The sequence below is a fragment of the Mus musculus genome, chromosome 12, assembly GCF_000001635.26.
Source record: "Mus musculus strain C57BL/6J chromosome 12, GRCm38.p6 C57BL/6J".
NCBI lineage: Eukaryota > Metazoa > Chordata > Mammalia > Rodentia > Muridae > Mus > Mus musculus.
In genome coordinates, this window is record NC_000078.6 from 88,423,132 (window position 1) to 88,446,783 (window position 23,652).

At 48.5% G+C, this 23,652-nt stretch overlaps 1 protein-coding gene and 1 long non-coding RNA gene across 23 annotated transcripts in view; one reads left to right on the plus strand and one right to left on the minus strand.

The window, feature by feature from the left end:
- Positions 1-23,652, plus strand: part of Adck1 (aarF domain containing kinase 1) — a 101,233-nt gene that overhangs the window by 62,638 nt on the left and 14,943 nt on the right. For 18 of the 20 annotated variants that reach the window (XM_006516246.3, NM_001277296.1, NM_001277297.1 and 15 more), the window contains 3 exons: positions 7,890-8,048; positions 17,952-18,110; positions 23,510-23,626. In XM_006516246.3, the coding sequence (XP_006516309.1) occupies positions 7,890-8,048; positions 17,952-18,110; positions 23,510-23,626 (435 nt within the window). The remainder of the gene's footprint in view (positions 1-7,889; positions 8,049-17,951; positions 18,111-23,509; positions 23,627-23,652) is intronic. The other 2 variants (NM_001361599.1, NM_001361601.1) reach the window with 1 other exon arrangement.
- On the minus strand, positions 10,980-19,102 carry 4930473H19Rik (RIKEN cDNA 4930473H19 gene). Of its 3 annotated transcripts, NR_166711.1 has the most exons (3): positions 19,050-19,102; positions 17,896-18,104; positions 10,980-11,733 (listed from the first exon to the last, which is right to left on the minus strand). It is a non-coding gene; the product is annotated as an RIKEN cDNA 4930473H19 gene (long non-coding RNA). The 3 variants fall into 3 exon arrangements; NR_166713.1 differs by lacking the exon at positions 10,980-11,733 and having other exon boundaries at positions 17,716-18,047; NR_166712.1 differs by lacking the exon at positions 10,980-11,733 and having other exon boundaries at positions 17,716-18,104.

Genomic DNA, 23,652 nt, shown 5'->3' on the forward strand with positions numbered 1-23,652 from the left:
CACTTCACCTGCCTTGGTGACTGCAGCTTCAAGCGTGGCTCATTCCTAAGCTCTGATCACCCGGGGGACACCTGCTCAGGCTGTGCCCTGGCCGGGGTGGGGAAGGGGTCACGATCTCATAATCTTCTCTAGCTAGGATCTCTAAGTCTCTTGTCTCAGAGACCTCTGTTCATAGGCAGGAGCATATACCCCACCCCACCCCCTCCAGACTGTAGGAGTTATCAAGATGGGGGAAGTTGAAGGATTAGATTTATGACTGGCAATGGTGGATTATGAAGAATAATTTATCAAATGTCAGTGCCTGCAGCCTACAATTTACAGAAGGTTTGCTTAAGCTGAAGAGATCTGGTTGGACTGTCCCTCCCCCACCACTAATGAATGACAGCTCTAATGGAATGGCTTCCTGGGCTGGCCAGCCACACTGGGTGTTTATCTGCTTTTTATTAATCATTATTAACATTAGAAAATTCCCTAGAGTTCCTTCAGCCACAGCTCTCAAGATACCCAGTGCCAAGGAGGTGCCCAGGGCTACCTAGAAGGAGCTGTGGTCACGCTGGGGAGATGTTTCAGCAACCCTGGCCAGGGGAGAATCCAAACCCCCTTTCCACAATGAGTCCAGGGAACCTAATCTCAGCTTTAGACGCTCACTAGAAAGTGCATAACTGCCTGAGCACGGTCAGGCACTTGGGATGCGATGCTGGGGAATGAGAAGACTGAGGGGAGACAGGAGGAGGGGGATGTGCAGCCGTGACCACTGTTCTCAGGGAGGGCATGGGAGGTCTGTCTGAGGAGGTGGCAGTCAGGGGTGTGTGAGGGAAGGTGAGCCTTTCAGGTGGAGGCCATAACATATGTGGAGATCTGTAGGGGCCGGGAGGAGTAGTTCAGGTCTAAGCAAGTCTTCTGGTTGGGTCAGAGGCAGGAGGTTGGAAAAGAGAAGCCCTGGTGGGGCTGCTAGGGACCTGGACCATTGGCTCCTGGTGAGGTGACTTACACAGGGAGAAGTGACACGGTCCGGTTGTGTTTGTGGTAGACGATAGATCAGAGGAGAAAGAAGTCTAACTGGACGAGTTGGTTAGGAGGACTGCTCTGGGGAAATGAAGAAAGTGACTTATATCATGACTGGGCAGGATAGAGTCGAGCATCTCTGTCCCACATTCTATGTAATACCACTGTGTCCCCACAGCTGGAACCACTGTGCAGGCATGTCCTTTCTACTTCTGCAGCTGTTGGCGGTCTACGGGGCCATGCTATACCTACTCTATGGCTATGATGTCCTGCATCAGCCCTACAAAATTGTTTTTACAGTAAGCATTTTATAGATGAAAAAGGCAGGCAGAAGGGTATGTGACCTGTTGGAACTGGTATATAATGGAATCAAGATCTGAACCTGGATATTCATCAGCATTTATATAAGAATCTCCATAGTGCACTGCCCCTCAGGTCTGATTGTCCTGACCAGCTGTTGACCAGCATGTCCTAGAGGGATGCTCACAGGCACCATAGTGTGTCCCTGGGTCTTTGGTCTTTGCCACCATCTTACAGGAGGAAAGAAGCTTGGAGATGTAGCTCAGTTGATAGAGTGCTTACTTAGTGTGCAAGAAGCCCTGGCTTTGGTCCTCCGCATCACATACGTGGCTCACTGGCACACACTGTACCCTTAGCACTCGAGAGGCAGTGGGAAGGAGGGTCAGAAGTTCAAGATCACTCTCAGCTATGGAATGAGTTTGGGGCCAGCCTGGGTTACCTGAGATCTTCTCTTCAAAATGAAACCAAACCAAACCAGCAAAAAATTCTAACCAACTAACCAAAAACAGGAAAGAAAGAAGACCAAACAAGAATAGAAAAGAAAGATGCATGGTCTGAGTGGAAAGGCCCTTGGGAGAGCGAGTGGTTGATTGCTGAAGTCTGGAGATGAGCAACTGCAGGAGTTGCACTGGGCTGGCCTCCTCTCAGGACCATTGCCACATTGACCTAAGATTCTGCTGCTGGTCCCTCATTTCCTTCCAATTCAGTGATAGCAGTAGCTAAGGGTTCTGCAGTGCTGACAAGGTGATCCCTAGAGCCCAGAGAGAGCATGCCGCAGACCATGGAGGCCCGTGTCGCTCGGGCTGTTCTTGCTGTTAGGAGTTCCTTAGATTTAGGTGGCAGCTGTGAGTGGAAAGCTGAAGGTGGGGATGTCTCACCTTGAATGCAGAAGTGGAAAGTGAGAAAGCAATGCTATGTCCTCTTAGCATAGGGTCTGTGGGGCCATACTGGAGAGATTCTTGCCTTAGCTCCCCAGGTGTGGCCTTCAGGATTAGGTGACATGGTGAATGCAGGTACGTTATCTGCTGTAGCAAGCACTAAAGCACTCTGTTTTTCAAAGAGGTGATTATCTTCCTTTTAGGGGGTCTCTTTAGGGGCAGAAAGATGATGTTTTGTTGGCTCAGTGACCTAGCACTAACATGATTTCTGCTGAGTTATAGGTCTGCATTGGGTGAAAGAATGGTGTATTGGCTGTGTTCCATTGGCAGTGGCTGACTGTCTGGAGCTCTGTGTTGGGAGAGATAGTAAGGCATCATAGGGCTACAGGAGCAACAAATGCTGGATGGATTAGTGATGTCTGGCATGGGTATGGCTGGATGTATCACTTGGCTGTCACTGCATAAAACGTTACCCCCCAACTCCTCAAACCTAGTGGTTTAAAACAATAAGCATTCTTTGTTTGTTTTAAAGTTTCTGTTGACCAGGAGTTCAGGAGTGGCTTACTGACTGGTTCTGGATCAAGGTTATTAAGGTTCTCCATAGAGACAGAACCAGTTGAGAAGATTTCAGTAGAGGTAAACATGCAATGGAGGATTCATTAGGGAACTGATCATGTGATAATGGAGGATCAGGACTCCCATGATAGACTGCCTGTAAGATGGAGACTTCAGCTGAAGTCAGAGAGCCTCAGAGCTGGACAACCATTGGGCTGTTTTCCATCTGCAGCCCAACCCCCACCCAGGGGTGGGGCCTATGGGAGGCTTCTGGAAGAAGTCCTGGGGTCCCCATGATTCTAAAGTACAGGGCCTGAGGAGGTCATGGTTCCACCTCTAGAAGGGAGAAGGAAATTTTTTTCTGTCTGAATCTTCAGCCAAATGGACTGCACCTAATTAGAGGGTGGGTCTTCTCATTCTCCTGACCCCCAGGTCACCCTCCTCTGGAAACGCCCCGACAGACAGGCACAGCCAGAGGAACACTTTGCTAGGTCCCTCTGTGGGACTTAATCCAGTCAAACTGGCATTTAACACTGATAAACATGCTCAGGGGGTCTCATGAGGCTGTGGTCATCTGAGGACCTGTCTGGGGCTGGAAAGTCAGTGTCTAGGGGGCTCCCTGTGTGCAGAAAACCTGGTCCCTTACCTATCATAGGAATGAGCTGTGACAGGACAGCTGTTCCTCCTAAAAAAATCCAAGAGTAGGGAGGGGAGGGAGGGAGGAAGGGAGACATACAGACCTGCACACACAGAGGGGGGGAGGGGGAGAGGGGGAGAGGGAGAGAGAAGAGAGGGGGAGAGGGAGACAGAGACATTGATTGATTGATTGGTTGGTTGGTTGGTTGGTTATTGGAGTGCTTCTGTAACTTGGGAGTGGGTCATGAATCCCAGTTCACACTTAAGGGAAAGGGAATAGGCTCCACGAGGGGAGGGGCGTTTACAGGCGGAGTGAAAGCACCCCTACAGCCACTCATTTGCTATCACTGTCAAAGGTGACCTTAGAAGGCAAAGGCATGGCCTTGAAGGTGGGGGAGGGCGAACTACAAACCAGGATGTGTTCTAGAGCATGGGGCGATGGGGTGCTGCTTAGAGGAGCAGGGGTGAGGGATGGACTCAAGGTAGAGCTGGGTGGCAGGGATGCATTGGTAGTGTTTGGTTCAAGGCATTTTGCAGGGTCCTGGCTGGCTGGAGCTGTCCTGACTGCCTTAGGCTGAGGCTCCTGCTAGCTACTCCATTAGCGTAGTCTGAGGCTGCCCATCAGGCTTGAATGGGTGGCAGCTGGAACCCAGCCAGATATGGGTGGGCCAACCCCACAAGAGAGAGCCAGATGTTCTTGGTTGCTGATGCCATGGTAACCAGCCTTTGCCTCTCACCAAGAACCTTGCTGCATTGGTCTGTATCAGGCACCCAGGGCATCACCCGAGCTCTTAGATGCCTGGCCTTGGCATCTAGGCCTGCTTGAGACAGACTCCTAGCTTCACCCGGAGCCAGGCTGGCCCAGGGCCTGGGAGATGCCTATGATAATGACACTGTATGAGTATGGGGACCACAGAATGGGATATTTGATGTTGGGCTTTATAAGAAAGTCCATCCTCACCCTGCCCTAACCTGGGACCTTGAGCCAGTAGTCATTTGGGGCCTCAGGCTGTGCGCCCTTCAGACAGTGGTGTGGCTGGCTAAGAGACTGAGTCGAAGAAGAGCTCCCTAGCTTCTTCAAGCCAACATGACTCTTGTTGTTTTATTTTTAGTCAAATGAAGCTCCTGGCCAGTGCTTAGCCACTCCATGTGGCATTTTGGAAAAGATGCCCCGTGGCCTTAACTTCTGGGAACCCAGAGGTCTGCCATCAAATCTCTGCCTGTAGAGGCACAATGCTCCTTCTGGTCCTGGGACAACTGAAGCCCCAGGGAGGGTCCTGTTCTTCTTGCCTGATCAATGGCTTTCCTTATAAAAGATTTACATTTGTGTTCTGTCTGTCAGTCCATTTCTTTCTCACTCTCAGTTTTGCTCTCCACAGAGCTGGAACAACTTTCTCTCTGAGAATTTTTTTTTCTTTTCTAGATGATCATATCAATATATTTGAATCTCAGACCGATGGTAATTAAAAAGCACACAACCAACCATTTTAAAATTCAGCTGTTTTACTTAATTGATTTTGCCGCCAGACCCAGGGAGGGGGTGCAGGGGGAGGGAAAAGGAACAGGGAGCCAGGCAGTGGAAGGAGACAAGTTTCCAGAAGGGACTGGAGGCAGCCGAGGGCCCTGCTTGAATGTAATTGCTGAAAATGCTGCAGTTTGTTTCTGCTAATGGCTTTCTGCCGAGAGGGCCAGGGAAGGAGGCAGGTCCTTCGCAACTGGAAGGGAGGGGCAGCATTTATTTCAGCTGCTGGGGGAGGGGGGATATAATTCTGCTTTCGGGACAGGGTCTATTTTTCCTTGCTATCTATCTGCATAAAGTACTTTCACTGAACACTTTGAATTAAGGTTCCATTTAGAGATACTTTATTCATATTTAATTACAGGCTGCAGTACCGATCTTTAATTACCTTTTTTTTTTTATAAGCCAGCTAGGAGCATCCACTAGCAATCAATTATTGGGTATGTGTATGTATGTGTGTATGCTTGTGTGTATGTGTATGTATATGTGTATGCATGTATGTGTTAGCATGTGTGCATGTGTTAGTGTGAGAATGGGAAGGTGTAGGAGTTACTTCTAGTTAGAGAAGGAAAGATGGCTGCAGGGATGTTGGGGTACTTGGGGTTCAGGGATGCTTAGGATGGGTCAGGGGTTTGCCTTGTACCCTTTCTGCTCTGTTGCTTCTTCTGGTCAAACTGAGAATTTTGTTAACCCATTACTGCTAGGGATGGCTCAGTGCTGAGTTAGCTGCTGGAGTTAGGTGTTATCTTGGGGCTTTCTCCATCCCCTGATGAGGGCAGGAGGTTGGGGGTTGGGAGCTTCCTGTCCCTGGGTGAAACAGCAAAGCCTGGCTTCCTCTCACCCCAGAGATTAGGATCTGCTTGCCTCAGTCCTCTCCTCCCTCTCCCTCCACTTCCCTGTGGGGTGCTCTTGGCAGCTGTTCTTGTCACAGAGCTCTAGAGGTGCCATGTCACTCTTCAGTAGCAGTGACTCTGCAGTGTCCCCACAATGACACAGGTTTGGAACTGGTTGTCCTTCTCAGATAAGGAGGTGACGTTCCCTGGGCCTGGCAAAGGCTAGGTGTAGGGAATGAGGCCACAGGCAGATCGGGCAAGGTCCACAGCTCCTCCTTGGAAAATGGTCTCTCTGGTGGTCCTCTAGGCACTACTGGTCTTTAAAGGGGTCTGTGTGGATCTCACTAGGCAGTAGCAGAATCCCTGCCTCATACTGTTCCTGGGTCCTTGTCCCAGTAAGGGGGCAGAGAGAGGCCGAAACCCACAGTCACTGAGTGTCTAAGGGGCCTTGGCCTGGGTCTCCCTCATGCCATTTATCTCATGGGTACTCGAGAACACATTGTGTCAGTCAGAGCCCCTGGCCTCTGTCAGATACCTTTGCTCAAACTGACTTATGCAAGCAAACAAGCAAACAGAAAGGAATTATAGGCTAGGTAGTCAGGGATGTCTAGATCAAGGGGCTACAACTAACTAGGATTTACTTCCCCATTTCTTGGCTCTGCTTTCTTTGTTTCTTTTCTATGACCTTTGGCATGCCCCATGGAGTTGTGTTTTTCTTCTCAGGTACAATAGAAAGCATGTTCCTTAAACAGATACATAAAAGTTAGTTCTGTGACCAATACCACCCCCCACCCTCACCCCGAGCTCCTGTCTCTAGCTGCATATGTATCAGAAGATGGCCTAGTCGGCCATCAGTAGAAAGAGAGGCCCATTGGTCTTGCAAACTTTATATGCCTTAGTACAGGGGAACGTCAGGGCCAAGAAGTGGGAGGGGGGGAAAGTAGGGGGAAGGGCATGGGGGACTTTTGTGATAGCATTGGAAATGTAAATGAAGAAAGTACCTAATTTAAAAAAAAAAAGTTAGTTCTGGATGGACTAGTTGGGCCACATGTCTTATTTCTGAGCCAACTGGGGTGTTTAGGGCTGCTTTCTGACTTGCCAGGCTGAGATCTCATCGGGAGTAACAGCTGCCCAGGTAAAGCTCAGGCATGTGAGTAGATAATACAAGAGAATCTTGTCCTCAGGAGCCCGGAACTCACAGAAGAGGGAGGGAACAGCAAGTGTGTTGTTGGGGGAACAAGGAGATCTAGACACTAGGATGGGGACAAGTGATCCATCGGAGCTCTGTTCCTCATGACCAACTTCTGTGGCCCTTCCATGATGCCTGGGCCTTAGCCTCTACAGAATTTTGGTAGATAGAATGAAACTAAGAAGGTACAGGAATGGTGGCAGGGAGGTGGGAACCATTTGTGCCGTAGGATTAGCAAACAGGATTGGGATGGTAGCTGTGGGGCCTTTGGTATCTCAAGTTTGAGGAGAGAAAGGGGCAGTGCTGAGGGGCGGGATGATTGTATCTGGACCATGTAGCCATGACCAAGTAGTCAGAAAGAGAAGATGTAAGAGAAAGTGCAGTTTCTATATCATGCAGAAATAAACTGAGGCACAGAAGAGGCAAGAACACTCCCAGAGGCTCACTTTAGGTGTCTGGCAGCCCCAGGAACCTGCTAGGGTGTGGCCAGGCCAGCAGTGGCCCAGAAGTCCATGTCGAGGCTGCTACTCAGGCAAAAGGTAATTGATGGCTGTGATTCGGAGGCTCCATCTTAAAGGTCCCCGAGCTCTCTCGGTTCGTAGGATTGGAATGTCTTCCATCTGGCCTGTCATGCTGCTCTGGCCCCAGCTCTGTTAACTTTTTATGATTCAGCAGACTCAGTGGTGGATCATTAAATGGGCAGATGAGACCCTGTGTTTCTTTGGCCTTCGATGGGAGTCACAGAGCTTCTGCACTCCTGTGTAATCGTGTTCTCCATACATGTTTCCTGTCCTGTCCTGTTCTTCCCTGTGCTGTCCATGATTCTGGTGTGAATTCTGATGATAGCAAAAGGGCCATCTGGGATCCACACAACTAACTGATACGGCAGTAAATCTGCTGTGGGACACAATGCCCTCTCACCAAATTAGGCCACGCTTCCTTTAGTCAGTCTGTTCTCTTTCTCCTCCTGACAGATCCACGATTTGTTCCTGAGCTTCGATGACACCCCTCTTGGGGCAGCCTCCCTGGCCCAGGTCCACAAGGCGGTGTTGCATGATGGTCGGACAGTGGCAGTTAAGGTCCAGCACCCGAAGGTTCAGGCTCAAAGCTCTAAGGACATTCTCCTGATGGAGGTGGGTGCTCCCCGTTTTCTTTCCTGTTCCTCAGTCTTGTTTTTCCTCAGGAGCCAGACAGCTTCCCAGATAGTTACTCAGGCTGGTGGGTGGACTGTGGCCTCCGAGGAGCAGAGTGGGAGAGGAGAGCTGAGACACGACCCAGGCTGTGTCATACCCTGGTGTGAGCTCGCAGTCACACCCTGGCAGGGTTGGTCAGTTCTTGATTCGTCCCGGAAATGCTCTGGGATGTGTCTCAGAACGTGATGCACAAGCCGATGGGGCCAAGCTGATTCAGGTCCTGATGGGGACCTGAGTCACAGGGAGACCTCCAGGGAGATGCAGGAGAAATGAGAGGAACCAAAGGTGATCCCCTCAGGGGTAGCCGGAGCTGTACCTTAACGTGTTTGGTTATAGCATGAGAGGACACGTGATAAGCTATGGCAGAGAACACTGGTGTGCAGATCCCACAGAAATACTCATCAGGTGACTCGTTTGCTTATCTGACATTTGTGTTGAGTTAACAAACTTAGATGCTTGCAAATGGCCCTAGGGAAATCCCTAGAGGGCCTTGTGTGCTTCTGGAATCTTCTACATGTGTGTCTAGACCAAGGTGTGTGTGTCAGGGGTGGGGGTAGAGTGTGTGCTCCTACTATTGGAGAAGTCGCCAGTCCTTCTATATGCAGGGCAACAGTCTGTTGCTTCTGTATGTCTCTCACCTTCCTAGGCTCTCTTCCTTTTCTTAATCTAGACTCTACTTGCAACTCATTGTAAACTAAACATGTGTATTGAGGTCTGTTCTCATTGCATGTTACGTGGGTGCGGATGGCGTGTGAGGAAATGAGCTCTGTCCCCACCCTTCTTATGGAGTACAGGAGTATAGGAGACAGGCATATAAACAAACAGCCATCAAGTAGGAACCTGAGCTCTCAACATAGAAAGGCACTGTGCCTGGCTGCGTGGACTTGACAAGGGGGCTTCCCTGGAGGGTTAGCGTTCTTGTGCACTTGAAGGAGTCATGAGACTACTGGGCAGTACAAGGATAGCTTAGCATGGGGGAGGGCCCTAAGACTAGGAGCAGACAGAGCTTGGAGAATGATCACGAGCTCAGATGGTAGGAGTGGTTGTGAGTAAGAGAGGAAAGATAGGCAGGACAAGAGAGGGCCCTTATCCCAAGCTCAGATGTGGAGCAGTAGCCACAGTCAACAGTGACATACTTGTTTGACTGACAACCTTTTTCTCAGTAGTCAGTAGGGAACCATTTAAGAATTCTAATCAGGAGCCTGTCATGATCAGATATACGCTGGAAATCAAAGTGGGTTGGCAGTCAGGAGAATGCATTGGGGAAGCACAAAGTCTGCGTAGCCAGGAGACTAACTGAGAGCTGTTGTGTTGGTGTGAGAGATAAAATAGGAAGCAAGACAGACAGAATCGTGGGGGTAGAGAAGTGAGCCGGGTTCAGTGGGGGAGTCATCCAGGTCTTGTGACCAGCTCCTCATGGGGAGGGGGCCAAGGAAGAGTCAGAAATGTCTTCGATTTCTGGTGTAAGTGATTACTAGTGGGTGTCTTTGCCTATGTATATCAGCTGAAGTCTAGTTGGGGGAAAAAAGACATTGCTCTGGGTTAGAAAGGTATTGAGTATAGGAGGTTCCAGAAGCATAATGGAATGGGAATATTGTCCTAGCCGTTTTGGTAAATAGAGTTTCCCAGAATTACGTAGCACTGCCAAGTGGGAGGTCAAACCAGGAAGGCACAGAAAAGGGTATTTTGAGTTGGGGGGGGGGGGGTTGGGTAGGGTTAGGAGCACTGGTAGAGAGGTGCTAGGAAGAGCAGCTGTGAAGGTTTGAGTGGTGAAGGAGAATTGAGATTCAAGAAAGTGGAGGCACAGTGTAAAATTCTCTTGTCCAGTGTTCAGGCATGGGAGGCTGGGCACAGGTGTCAGTGCTCCTGAGACATGAGTAGGCCTTAGTTGACGGGGAAGGGATGCTGTAGTCTCAACAGAGAGACATAACTGAGACGTTCGGGCAGAGATTCAGGAGACTGGGTACCAAGAACACAAAAAGGCATTGGCTTTTGATGAGTCTTTGCTTGGAAAGTAGAAGGCAATAAAGGCTGGGCATGGATGAGCATGTGGGACCCTGGAGAGGGGAAGGAAGGTGGGCAGCAGAGTGTGTACCAGCCTGATAGCCTCTATTTTTTCTCTGATGTAGGAGGCCAGACCATCTGCCAAGATGAGAGGGTAGGAGGTGGCATCGGAGGCTCGAGGGGGTGAAAGTTTGGAATAGCTGCTGCGTGTCTTTCACTGCCGAGTGGCCTGGGTCATGTGTTGCAGACCCGAGGTTTTAGAGATTCTCTTGGTAGATGAAGGCATGGTCATAGCTGGGAGAGAACAGGAGCCAGGGAGGATCCATGGGTTTCTGGTGGCTCTAGTGTTGGGCAAGAGCCTACCTTTGCACAGCCATGTATCATAGCCCCCATGGGCTAGGAGGACAGCTGTCACTTCGCTCTGTTCAGATCCTCAACTGACTCTTTAAGAAATGTATATAAAGAAAATATCTAATAAAAAATATATATAATTCAAGGAAAACGAAGAGAAAGAAATGATGGCTATAAAGTAGTAAAGGTTTGGAGTCTTCCTTCCGGAAGTCAGCATCAGATGCTTTTGGATGGGAAGTATGCCCGGCAGGTCCTCTGCAGAGCGTGCCATGTCATTCTTGGCAGTATCTGGGAGGGGTTAGGGTTAGGAGCACGGGTAGAGCAGAGATCCAGGAGGGCAGCTGTAGAAAGTCTGATCCTGCTACCCACCCAGCCATCAGCAGGACCAGCAGGCCTTGTCCTAGGTGGGAAAGTCCCATCATGGTTACCTTTCTCCACTGGAAAACCAAGATCTCAATTAGAAAGCTTATGTTGTTTTACATTTGAAATGAGGGTTTTTTTTTTTCCTCTCCCAAGTCCAGATCTAAGTGATATCTTTATTTTAGGGCTGACAAAACTCTAGAAAGTGGCTCTCACCTGTGTGGCAGGAGAATGTTTTACTCTTAGGGGACACCTAAGGTTCAGAAGCCGATGGACGGGTGTAGGTGTCTGGCTTACCTGCATAGACTGCTGGGCTTTCTTCCATACCAGTTCTGGGCATTGTATGCCTTCAGGCTTGTGTCTCACCATAGGAAGGTCAGTCTGATTAGTGATTCCTGGAAAGTGATTCCTACTAAACAGAGAGGGACTGATCGGCTTAGCCTCTGGATATTTGCTTTGTTAGGAAGGCACGCTTATAAATCCGAACAGCCATCTCATATGAGGACGGAGGACAGGAAGAGTTGAAGCAATAAGAGTTGCGATGCAATAAGTAGAGTGTCCATAGAGAAATGACGCAGGTGGGATGCTCACGTCCTCTCAGGTGTGCGAGCACCTGGACCAGTTGCCCCAAGGTGGACTGATCTGACACCTCACCATGGTTTGTAAGCACCAAGGTTCTTCCCATCTTTAGTTGTCCAGTAGCTTCCTCAGCTTCCTGGTTTGTCCTTCTAACGTACTGTCCCTTGTCGATCCCAAACAGCTGCTCAGCTCTGGTGACATCCAGATGCCAAAGAAGGCTTGCGCTCTCTCTTATTTTCTTTTCAAACAACAACAACAAAGTTCCCTAGGGGTTTTCTCATTTGTTGTTGCTTGAGGTAGTGATACCATGGCTGTTCTGGCATTAATTGTCCTGGCAAGAGAAATGACATCACCTTGAATGTGAAGCCCCATCTTCCCTGGTGGACAGGAGGATGTCCCAGAATCAGCTGAGCCAGAAAGGTGGGGGAGTGGCTCCTGGGTTGGTATGCAGGAACACATCCCACCCTAAGGTTTGGTGTTTTCTGCAAACCAGACCCTTGGGGATGGGGACTGTCTCTGGGACACAGTGTAGAGAGATGCCTGAGAAAGGGAAGTCACTCTGAGCACAACATCTGACAGTCCTGGTGACCCCGGTGACATTGTCCAGGAGAGAGAGGTGCAGCCAGGATGCTTTCCCGCTTTGTCATTATCACCCGATACTGTCCCCTGAGCAGTTGGGGTAACTCCATTTTGAGATGCGCAGCTAGTGACGCTTATTGATTTGTGTGGCTGTTTGGAGCCAGACTAATTGGGCCCCGAGATTGGAACAGTGATTCAGCAGGAAGGGCTGAGGGGACGGGCACCATCTTTCCACCTGCAGCCAGCGCTGCAGTTCCTTCCTACCCAAGGTGCTGGGACTTCAGCAGGCCATATTTACTGCCATGGTCACTGCTGGAGCAGAATGGCACTCGGTGGGCTGTAAGCTGGCGATGAGTCCTTTGTCCCCAGCTCCACAGCACTATCCTATGTTATCATTCCCCTCTGCCCCCACCCCTGTCTCCATCTGCCATTGCCTGTAGAGTTGTTGCAGCAGCTGAAGTGCAGCTCTCACTCTGTCGCCCTCCTAAGAAGGGTCTAAGCTGTGACCAATGCCACTCCATGCATGTGCCACAATCCCCAAGTGGTCAGATGCATTGAGGCAGAGCTCTCAAGCCTGAGTGCCAATGTCTGATCTCTTGCTTGATGTCACTTGTCCTTTCCCAGGGGATGGACGACTGGTGACAGTCCTGTTGTTAACTTTTTGGGTAGCATGTTCACGCTGTCTGTCATCCTGTTTCTTTCCTAAGTGTACCGATTGAGGTGGCGGCTAGGTAATTCTATACCGGCACCAAAATCTAACAGCTGATTATAGTTAAAAGAAACAGATATATAAATATGCAGGAATGCTAGCCATCCCATGAAAAAATGTGTTTATTCTGTATCTTTGTGTTCTAAAAGGCATCAGCTTTCTAACTTGAAAAAGATCCTTTAAGTGGCAGGCTGTTTACGTACTCTGAGCAGTGTCCGTCGTCCTCAGCTCCTGTCTTCCCCAGCTCGGATCAGTGTGGGCCTTTTCTCCGTGTGCCAATTTGCATGGAGCAGCATTTCTTTTCTAGCATTTGGTCACAGGAGGCTCCAGTGTGTTTTGCCCTTTACCAAAGTTTCCTATTGCATTAGCTCACAGTGCCTTGTATAAAGCAGGACTAGAAAGGACTGAGAAAACCCTGGGCTCCGATTCTGGCGAGGCAATTATGAACTGTTTCAGGGTTTCTCGGGGCTCCTAGAAGTACTTTCCTTCTTTGTGAAGTGGGCAGGGTGGGTGAATGAGAGTGGGTCCAAGGGCTCCTGTAACATGGAGCTGGCACAGGGTGGGCCTTAAGTGACGGGTGCTTTCACTTCCTTCCTTTGGGGATTATAAATAACTGTCCCTATGGCCAGGCCTGGTGATGTATGGTTTGAATTCTAGCACTTGAGAGGCAGAGGCAGGAGAATTTCTGAGTTTGAGGCCAACCTGGACTACATAGCTAGCTCTAGTATATCCAACTACATAGAGACCCTATCTAAAACACAAAACAGAAACAAACAAAAAATTCCCCAAACCAACCTTCCCGAAACCCAGTAAATAACAAACAAACAAACAAACAAACAATATAGCTGTCACTGGTTTTCAGACTTCCATGTGATCTTGTTTTTGTATTCTTTTTGTCTGTCTTACAACTGATTTTTTTTCTCTACTGTGAGGCAGTTACTATATAGGGCAATAATTTCATTACCTGTATTTTTCTTTTCTTTTTTGTCATAGCGTCTTAGTGTAACCAAGATTGTTTGTGAACTCACAGCACTCCTCCTGTCTCCACTCCCCTTTGTGCTGGCATCACAGGCATGGGCCACAGTGTCTTACTCTATTTTTATTACTTTATCTTGAGGGAGGCATTACTGACTGTATCTTGATTGATCAGGCTCCAGATTTGAAAGGAAATTCTCAGCTAGTCTCTGTTCTCAGGAACTCAGAGGTAACCCCTTTCTCCAGTCAAATCCCCAAACCCAAACCGTTCCCATCACTCAACCGTGCGTGTAATTGTCTCGGAGATGCTGAATACTTTGAAATATTCATGTGCTCATTTGCTGATTCACTTCTTCATTCATGCGAGTGTCCAATAAACATCTGCGAGTGTTGAGTAAGCGCTGGCTGCTGGTGAGAACGCTGGCTGCTGGGAGAATTTTATGGAGGAAGTGCATTTTGGGGAAAAAATTAAAAAGGCAAACAGAAGATAACACCTGTTTTATTTTCGTTAGCAACATCTGTTGTCAAAAAGAAACCAAAATGAATGTACTTTGGCTTAGGCACTTGGGTGGGTGAGCAGTGAGCAGAGAAGGTGAAGGAAGGCTCGACTCTCATAAGCCAGCGAAAGTTACCCTGCCACCCGTGGCCCTTACCTTCCTCCTCTTCACCTAATGGACCTCAGAGGTTGGTGAACCCCTGAGCTAGGGGCAAAACCAAGAAGTGCACTTCCTGGGCTTTGTAACTGTTATCAGAATGTGAAGTTGACCACCTGACATAGGGGGGAGGGTGACCCGCTGTAACAGCGAGACTTCTGGCTTCCTCTCAAACTGGTATGTGCATGGTTTGCGTGTGTGTGTGTGTGTGTGTGTGTGTGTGTGTGTGTGTGTGAGAGAGAGAGAGAGAGAGAGAGAGCCTTGTGTGGCCTTGTGTGGAGGTCAGGTTCTCCCCTTCCACTGTGGATTTTGGGCATTGAAGTCAAGCCATCAGGATGCGCAGTGAGTGCTTTTGCCCACGGAGGCCTCTCCCTGGCCTGCAAACCTCTCATTTGAAGAATAGATGCTCTTTTTTTTTTTTTCAGCTTGATTTTTTTTTTCAGAATTTGTAGTTATCTGGGGTTCAGCTACCCACAGCCAACCAGTCAGTTCAGCACAAAAAGAGAGCACAATTTTGAGAGACTGCATCAGTGTAACTTTTATTACAGCATTATTATTATAATTATTTTGTATTTTTCTGACTTGCTATGCCTCATTTATGAATTATAAGCCTTTATGTATAGAAAAGAACAGGAAATAAAGGGCTACATCATCTGCAGGTTTAGATACCCACAGATTTCCTGTATTCTTCCTTGGTAAGAGGGCCCGTGTGACCACTGTGGGACCCACCACCCACAGTGACTCGGAACCCAGATCTCCGAGTTCTGTGAAGGTTTGGGGTTATGGATTAATGAACTAATTAGCTACTAGCAATGAATATTAATAAAGTGTCTGCCTTTGTGATGAATGGCATAGAGTACTAATGGTGACCAATAGCATTAGGATTGACTAATTATATGAATGATTAGTGATGGAAAAACCTTTAAAATACCTTTTAGTATGCTTGGATATTAAGGATAATTAAAAATTTCATAAATAGCATGAACTATAGAAAACAGTGAGTAACGACTGCTTGATAAGCAGCTCCCCCAGCACAGACCTGTGTAGGCTCCCATAGGCCACCCTATGTAGACCCAGGTTTGGCCCAAGATGTCAAGTGCCGATTGTATAAGTAAGGGAACTCATGGGCTGCTCTCCTGGGCCTCTCCTGAGCCCTTTTTCCTGAGCATCTAGACCTGAGCAAAAAGCCTTAAAGGTTTTTGTTTGTTTGGTTGGTTGGTTGGTTGGTTGGTTTTCTTTGGTTTTGGTTTGTTTTGGTTTTTGTCTGAACTTGGACTCAGAGAGAGGAATTCAGCCCCTTTCAATGGTCCTGAGGCCCCCAGGCTGGGCTTAGTCGTGTGACAGCCACTTTTATTTTTTTGTTCACTTGCTCTGTCCCTACTTCAGTGGCAGCTGAGGGTCATCTGAGGATACCTGATGAGATGCAGTTTACGTAGGCTGTTCTGTCCAGGTGCCTGGATCTGATGCATAGTACCCTGGCCCACTGCGTGTTTCATGAGACACAAACAGAAACACAACAAATGAAGTCAGTTGGTGTAAGGTCACAGGTCTAGCCCGTGAGTGACTAGACAAGACCGAAAAGAAATTAGACAACGGTCCAGTGTAATTAAAATTGGTTTTGTTAGAAATTGACCATGGTAACCCTGTGTGATGGTTGTCAGGATGGCACCTGGTACATCACAGAGGACATAAGGTTCCAGACAGAGCAGCACATGTCCTTTGGGTGATGGGTTTGCAATAGATTTGGAACTTTCTCTTTCTCACGTGTTAAACAGCACCAACGGAGGGAGGCACAGAATCTGCCTGTCAGTGGGGATCCAGAGAGTCCTTCTGGAGGTTGGAAATGGAGTGTGGGAAGTGAGGGGACACTGTCACTAAGCCCACCACGCCTGAGGAGCCTCGGCACGTGCTTGGCTCCTCCCACTGGGCTCTTGTCCTCTGTCTCTGATGTTTAACTCACACCATCAGAACCACACCACATGCCAGGTCAGACTCCCCACCCCACCCCACCCCACCCCACCCCACCCCTGTCGTCTCATCACTCAAGGATCCACGGGGAACCCAGGTGTCCAAATGCTGCATTCTTCATCTAGATGGGCAAGCCTCGGTCTTGTCAAGTCTGGATGCTTCTTTATTCCAATTTTTTTAAAATTATGAAGTCTTATCTTATGCAGACAACATAGAAAATAAGGCAGGGTGAGTATCTCTCTTATAAAAAATGCTTGGGTCCAGGAGTGTTTTGGGCTTTTTTGGATTATGGAATTTTGCACCTATATAATGAGGCATCTTGGGGATGGTCCTGTGTCTAAAGAAAGAACTCATTTATGTCTCATATACATTTTACCTTGTAGCCTGAAGGCAAATTTTATATAATAATTTTAGTGCTCTTGCATTTTTGAATGCAGCCTGCCATGAGATCAGGTGTGAACATCTCCATGTGTGATATAATGCGGGCACTTAGGAAGTCTTGGAGCACTTGTGATGCTAGAACCTTGAGTCAGGCATGTTCAGTCCATATCACAACTGTTTCAATCCCAGCCTCAAGGCTGAAGCAAGTGAAGTTATCAGCTGCAGTGGGAAGCACCTTCTCTACCCTTAGCAGGTTGAGCAAGAACAGCTCTGCCTAGGGATTTCGGTCAGTTATTGAGAACTTGCCCACCTACCATGCGCAAGGCCCTAGGTTTAGCCTCTGGCACAGGCAACCACCATCACCAACAAAACAATGACAAAAATTTGAACAAATATGGGCGTGGCCACATCACAGATAATGGAAGTTGCCTTAAACAAGGCTTCCTAACTGTACAGATTTGTAAAAAAAAGAAATCACAGGAACTCTCAGAGCCCCGATTAGTGACATGACATGTTCCTACATGTCTCCCATGATTGTGTGGATTTGGAGCAAGATGCTGGGTACCCAGCCAGGCAGTACCTAGCCAACAGTCGTCAAGGTTACTTCTGGATGCTGTTCTCTTCTTAACATTTTGGACTTGGTACAATTATTGTGGCAGAGGCCAGGAAAACAGTTCTCTCTCCCATGTGTATTTCACGGGAGACCCAGGCAGGGCATAGAGCAAAAGCTCAGGGCTTTTCTATACCTGCCCTTGCTCTGAACTAATGACATGGAGACCTGCTGTATTTATTAAAAAGCTTCTTGCACTTTAGTTGGACGGGGTTCTCATCTGTTTTAACTCAACTATGCCAGTCTGGCCTACTTCCCAGCCACCTGCCATCTTGGTCCTGCTCTGGCTGCTCCTGCTCCGTCCGTCCTTTCCATGGTGTCTCTGTCTCTCGTAGCCTCTCATGGCAACTTCTTCATGGTGACCTCCCTCCTCTCCTTCCTCCACCCAGGATCCCCCTCACTGGGATCGGAAGTCTCATCTCTTCTCTCCCGTCCAGCTATTGGCTGCTCAGCTCTTTATTAACCAACCAGAGGTGACAGAAAACAATTTTTACATGAAAGTAAGACAGGAGATGCTTGGCAATGCCTGTCAGGGCTGCGACCTGATCTCTGGGCCCAGTAATCAGCATCTGAATACACAGCGCACAGAATCATCCCCCAGCGGGGTAGGACATGTACCTTCCGTGGTGGGGGCCGTGGGCTGACTGGCTGACAGGTTGCTTGGTGGCTTTCAGGTGCTTGTCCTGGCCGTGAAGCAACTTTTCCCAGATTTTGAATTCATGTGGCTGGTGGATGAAGCGAAGAAGAACCTGCCTCTCGAGTTGGACTTCCTGAATGAAGGGAGGAACGCTGAGAAAGTGGCCCACATGCTCAGGCACTTTGACTTCCTAAAGGTAGGAGAGCGGGACCGTCAAGGATGAGTGCAGGGGTCGGTTGGGCCCTACCCTGGCTGTCCCTACATAGAGGGCGTGAGCTGGGACATCTCTTGGCCAAAGTTTCTAACTTAAGGTGAGTGATTTGTAATTGGAGATCCACATGGAAGCCCCTTGAAGGCAATTTCCAAGAGTGAACCCTAATATGATTGTTGAACCAGCTGTTCATTGCATGCTTGACACTGAGTACCCCGTGGGCCTGTGTTCTATGGCCTCTCCCTCCACAGAACATGCAGTGAGTGACGGTGACAGCTAACACTTCTGTACTCTGATCCGGCTCCAAAAATGCATGTTACATTTGCTCCTGTAGTACAGTTTTGTTACAACAGTGTTTCTAGACAACACTACAGTATGCAGAACTATAGAGCAGAAACCTTGGGGCTCCCCAGAGAACCAGGCACATAGGCTCCTCAGTGACACAGAAAAAGAAGTATAAGGCTTTAGGGCCTCAAAGGTGTATTCACTTGCACATACCAGTTTTCCTCTTCCTTATCCTACATTTATTATTTCCTTGGTCTCTTGGTGTATTGTGGGAGGCCCCCTTTTGGTGCCGCTCTAGAAACTTCCCACTTAATGGGAGAAAGCAGATACATTATTGCCTGTCTTACAAAGTGTTGTGCACACAGTGGACCTTCATATTTATTTTGGTGGCTTCCCATGAGGAAACGCTTAATCTACCCAGGACAGGGAGCTCAGAAAGGCCTCCAAAAAGGGCTGACTTCAGGGGGGAGAATGCAGTATTTAGTGAGCGAGCATTTCAGTGTGTCAGGCCCTGTCGTACTGACAGGATGCTGACACATCCTGATGGTGAGCCCTTCTAGCCCATCCCTCTACACAGCCGTGTCTTGGGTAGAGTTCCAGTTTTAGCCCAGGCTCTCTGACTCTGTGTCTGCTGCTTACCTCAGAGTTTCTGCCACCTTTAACCTGGCAGAGGTGCCCCTTAGTGCCAGAGTGCGGAGCCAGACAAACGCAACAATCTCCTCCACCGTTTCCATGGAAACAGCAGAATCATCCTCTGGCTGGAGCCAACTAGCAACTGCCAGACCAAGACATGTAATAATAATAATAATAACAACAACACAGATTTTTGAAACAAGGATGCCAAATTGGTAAATAATTAACATACTGATCTGACCCACTGCTGCCAGAACTCACATACCATTCCTAAGACAATGGAGGAATGAAGGCTCCTAAGTAATTAATTTTGCCTAAGCACATCATAAGCAGGAAGCAAATTCTGCACGGTGAACCCAGCTCAGCTTTTAAAACTGTAGATAGATTGCTCTTGCATGCTGGCACCCCATCACAACATCTGTGCGTAATTAAGTCTCAGCAACGAGTTTGCCTCTCATGTGCGAGGCCTCTTCCAGTGCTAAGGGGTGTTTAATATCCTCGACCCTTCACAGTAAATCTTTGGGTCTCAGCCCATCTCTGAATAAAATAGAGAGGATGCCAGAAGAAGGTGAAGGGCAGCCAGACTGAACAATACGGATCTGAGCATGCGTAGAATAGGGCTGTGCCAGGCATTCAGACTTGTGATTAACCTGAGGGATAGTTGGGGACAGGAAGGAAAGGAGAAACAGTCTACGCATGGGTTTGAAACCAGTTTAGATAAAAGCTCGAGTGGAGATGAGAGTGTGTCACATCAGGCAGGGTCACTCCAGAGTTTTTTGTGTGAGGTCAGGACCCTGGGGGATATGTGAGCTCTTGGAGAAGTGTCACAGCTTATTAGACTTTCAAAGATGAGCAACATGTATAATAACATATGACCTTTTAATGTGTTAGTCACTTCTAAAAGTGTTTCACATATATTTACCCTTTAATCTGTAGAGTGGCCTCACAAAGGAGGTACCATTTTGAACCCTGTGCCATTGGTGGGGAAGCAGAAGTCCCAAGGGATCGAGCCATTAGCCTAGGTTGACAGAGTAAACCAGCAAGGGGAAGAAGCAGGGTTAGGGGGGAGACAGCGTGGCTTAAAGCCTGCACATCAAACTGTGTAGTACTTGTTTGAAACATTTCTGAGTCACAGAAGACAACTATGTTGCATGATGTTTGCATGAGTGTGTGAGCGTATGGCATTGACTCAGCTCTGAGGTGGATCAGGATCCTCATGGGTCACTGCGTAGCTGTCACGGGACAGCCACTGTTTAACCAACAGCTCAGCATTTGGTTCTGTGTGGGACACTTGTCCTCTCTCCACGCCAGTGGTGCGTGAGGTGAAGCAGGCTCTTCTATAGCCACCCACATCATCTTACTAGGGGTGCATTAGGTCTCAGAGAGGTTACCATGTGTCCACAGTCAATAAAGCAAGTAGGAGGCCGAGCTCTGACTTCTGGAGGACTGTATCCTGCATGATAGCAGAGGCTTCACGGTGCACAGAGTAGAGGTGCATGGTCAGGCCCCACCACGAGGCCCAGGCTACCCAAGCAAGGTCGTGGGACTTTTTATAGAGGTTGGGTGGTCCTGATGTGGTAGCAGGTGGAGCTCTCAGGTGGGCCGTTGTGGGGGGCTACCCTGTATGACATAGACCCTGAGCCAGGGTCTCATAGGCCAGAGGTGGCCCTGCTAGGGCCAGTGAGTCCCTGGTGAGATGCGTCCCTAAGCTTGCTTCCTTTATAGCCAGGTGCCAATTTTTTTTTCCTTCCTGGATGGAAGAAGGAGATGGGCAGTGGTGAGACATAGCCATTTGGGGACTTGAGGGACAAGTCATGTACTTTTGCTGTTTCGTGATTTTGTGGTCATTTCCATGTGATAATCCAGCCCCGAGTGGCTGAGGAAAAGGGCGTGTGATTATCAGGCTGGAGTGGTCACATCACAGGGAATGAAGGTATGGGAAGGAGTCCCTGGCTTATTCCTGCCCGTGCCCAGGCAGCCCAGAGAGACTTCAGCTTTGGGCTCTCACCCCACCCTTGGTGCTCTCCTGGCTGTCCTCCAAATGACCTAGTAGGACCTGCTGGGGCTCTGGCCTAATGTTTACAGAGCTCCAAGGCCCACTGCCAAGCTGAGGTTTCCAAATCAATGGATAAACTTAACCAAAGGTACCCAAGTAGTATACCTTTCCCCTGGAGACCAGGAGCAACGATAATGACAGACATGGACTTGTTTCGAGTTGACAAGTGTGTCTGAATCTTACATTCAAAGCAACAGAGAGGCATAAACGTCTTGATCAACCTAGATTTCCAAATGGTGAAAATTTAACTTAGGCTCATCTGCTTCTTAGCACCAGGGCTTCACATATAGGTAGCTCCATGCCCTGCAGGGCCCCTTGCCAGGGAAGGAAACTGAGGCACGAGGTAAGAGAATGATCGACGGTACAGCTTTCTCAGAAGAACTAGGAGAAATGTGTAGCTGGACTTGAGGGCTGTCTAGATGGAATGGACTGCCTTTGGTTCTTCTCCTTAAGAGGAAATAGTGACCAAAACTTTGAAGAAATAGTATGCTGAAAGCATCATGGCTTTGATGGTACTGATAGTGTCACCTGCTTATGTGACACCACACAGCCTGTGGTGCCCTCTGACCCCTTCCTGTTCCCACTGAAATCTGTTCTATCTTGCTTTTTGGTGTTTTCAGAGTCAGGGAGAGTAGGAATATGTTAAATAGTTTATGATTTGTCTGCAGTTAACCGAAGCCCAACCCGACAGGTTCATTTGTTTGTTTTGAGACAGTGTTTCTCAGTGTAGCCCTGGCTGTCCTGGAACTTGCTCTGTAGACCAGGCTGGCCCTGAACTCTCAGAGGAAGAGTTCCTCTGTTTCCTGAGTGCTGGGATTAAAGGAGTGTGCTACCTGCTACTACTGCTAGCTAGGTATTTATTTATTTATTTATTTATTTACTTACTTACTTACTTACTTATTTACTTATTTATTTATTTAATGCTTATTCTTATGGCTAGAAGAATGGCTCAGAAGTTAAGAACATGCACTGTTCTTCCAGAGGACCCAAGTCTGGTTCCCAGTCACCATAATAGGTGGCTTACAACTGCCTGTAATACCAGCTCCAGGGGACACAAAGCCTCCAGCTTCCTTGGGCATCTGAGCTCACAGGCACATTATCTGCCCCCTCCCCAACATATATACATGGTTAAAAATGTTTATTATTTGTATAGAGTGAGAAGGTGTGCAGCAGTTGCCTGCTGATGGTACTTGGTACTCTGACAGCATCAGGGCTGACTTTCTTTTCCTTCCTTTACCCCCCTGTGGTTACAAGATGGCTGTCACTGTCCCAAGAATCACATTTACCTTCAGGGTGGGAGAGAAAGAGGGGAACAGTACCACAGGCATCCTTTTATGAAGAGAAACGAAACCTTTCCCGATCCTCTTAACAAAGTGCCACTTACTTCTGATGAGCCAGAGCCACATCATGTGACCACCCGCTATGGGGCAGCCAGGGAACAGGTTTCAGTTTCACACATGTGGGGAAGAGGAAGATGGGTAATAGACAATGGGTTAAGATCCAGCATTGTCTGCCACAGGAGGCTTGTAAGAATCTGGGAGAAAGCAGAATTTGTCTTCTGGTTCAAACTCAGTTCATTGCTTCAATATATCTGTTTCCCAGGTGCAGAAACTGTAGCAGGGTTAGGACCAAGCAAGGGTCTGATGGAGGGAGAGGCAGAGGGAAGCAGCTCTTAGCACTGGTTTTAGCTATGTGTGCAACACTGACCACAGTACTTGATGGAAACAACCGAAGGAAGGAAAGATTTGTTCCAGCTTATGTCTTCAAAGGGTTTCACTCATCATGGTGGTGAGGTCAGTGTGGAGCTTGTGGCTGAGAAGGGAATACTGGAAGTTCTTATCATCACAGGGATCCAGGAAATGAAACTTCCAGATACAGGGCTGGGCTCCTGTACCAGAGGACCGCCTCTAGAAGGCCCTGCTTTCTTCCACCAGCCAGGACCTACCTCCTAAAAGTTCCCAAACCTCTCAAAAATAATACCACCAGCTGAAGACCAGGCTCTAAAGCATGACGAGTCTGCAGTGAACGTTTCTAGTTAAAGCCTTAATAATAGCAGTTTCCAGGTAGGAACACTTCTCTCCCAAGTACCCATTTCTAGTATAGTGTGTGGCTCACTGTAAGATGGAGGAGGAGTTGGGGTGAGAGGTGAGGGATGTGGAAGGTCAGGGGTTTAGGGAATGGCAGTGGGGGGTTGAGGAGCTTGCTCCCACGTTTGTAAAGGACTTGTGAAGGAGTTCCGCTGTAAGGGCTACCTGGCTGAGGCATCTGCCTGGTCCTCACCCCAGTTCTCTCTGGCAATGGCTCTATCCAGAAAGCAGTACGTCCCACTGCCTGGCTCCCAGCACTTTACTAGGGGATGGCCCTGCCCACAGCCTCCTCCTCTGATGTGACTCTCATTTTCCTTCCGCAGGTTCCCCAGATCCACTGGGAGCTGTCTACCAAGAGGGTGCTCCTGATGGAATTTGTAGAGGGAGGTCAAGTCAACGACAGGGCCTACATGGAGAAGAACCAGATCGATGTGAATGAGGTGAGGTGGGGGCTGGTGTTAGGACA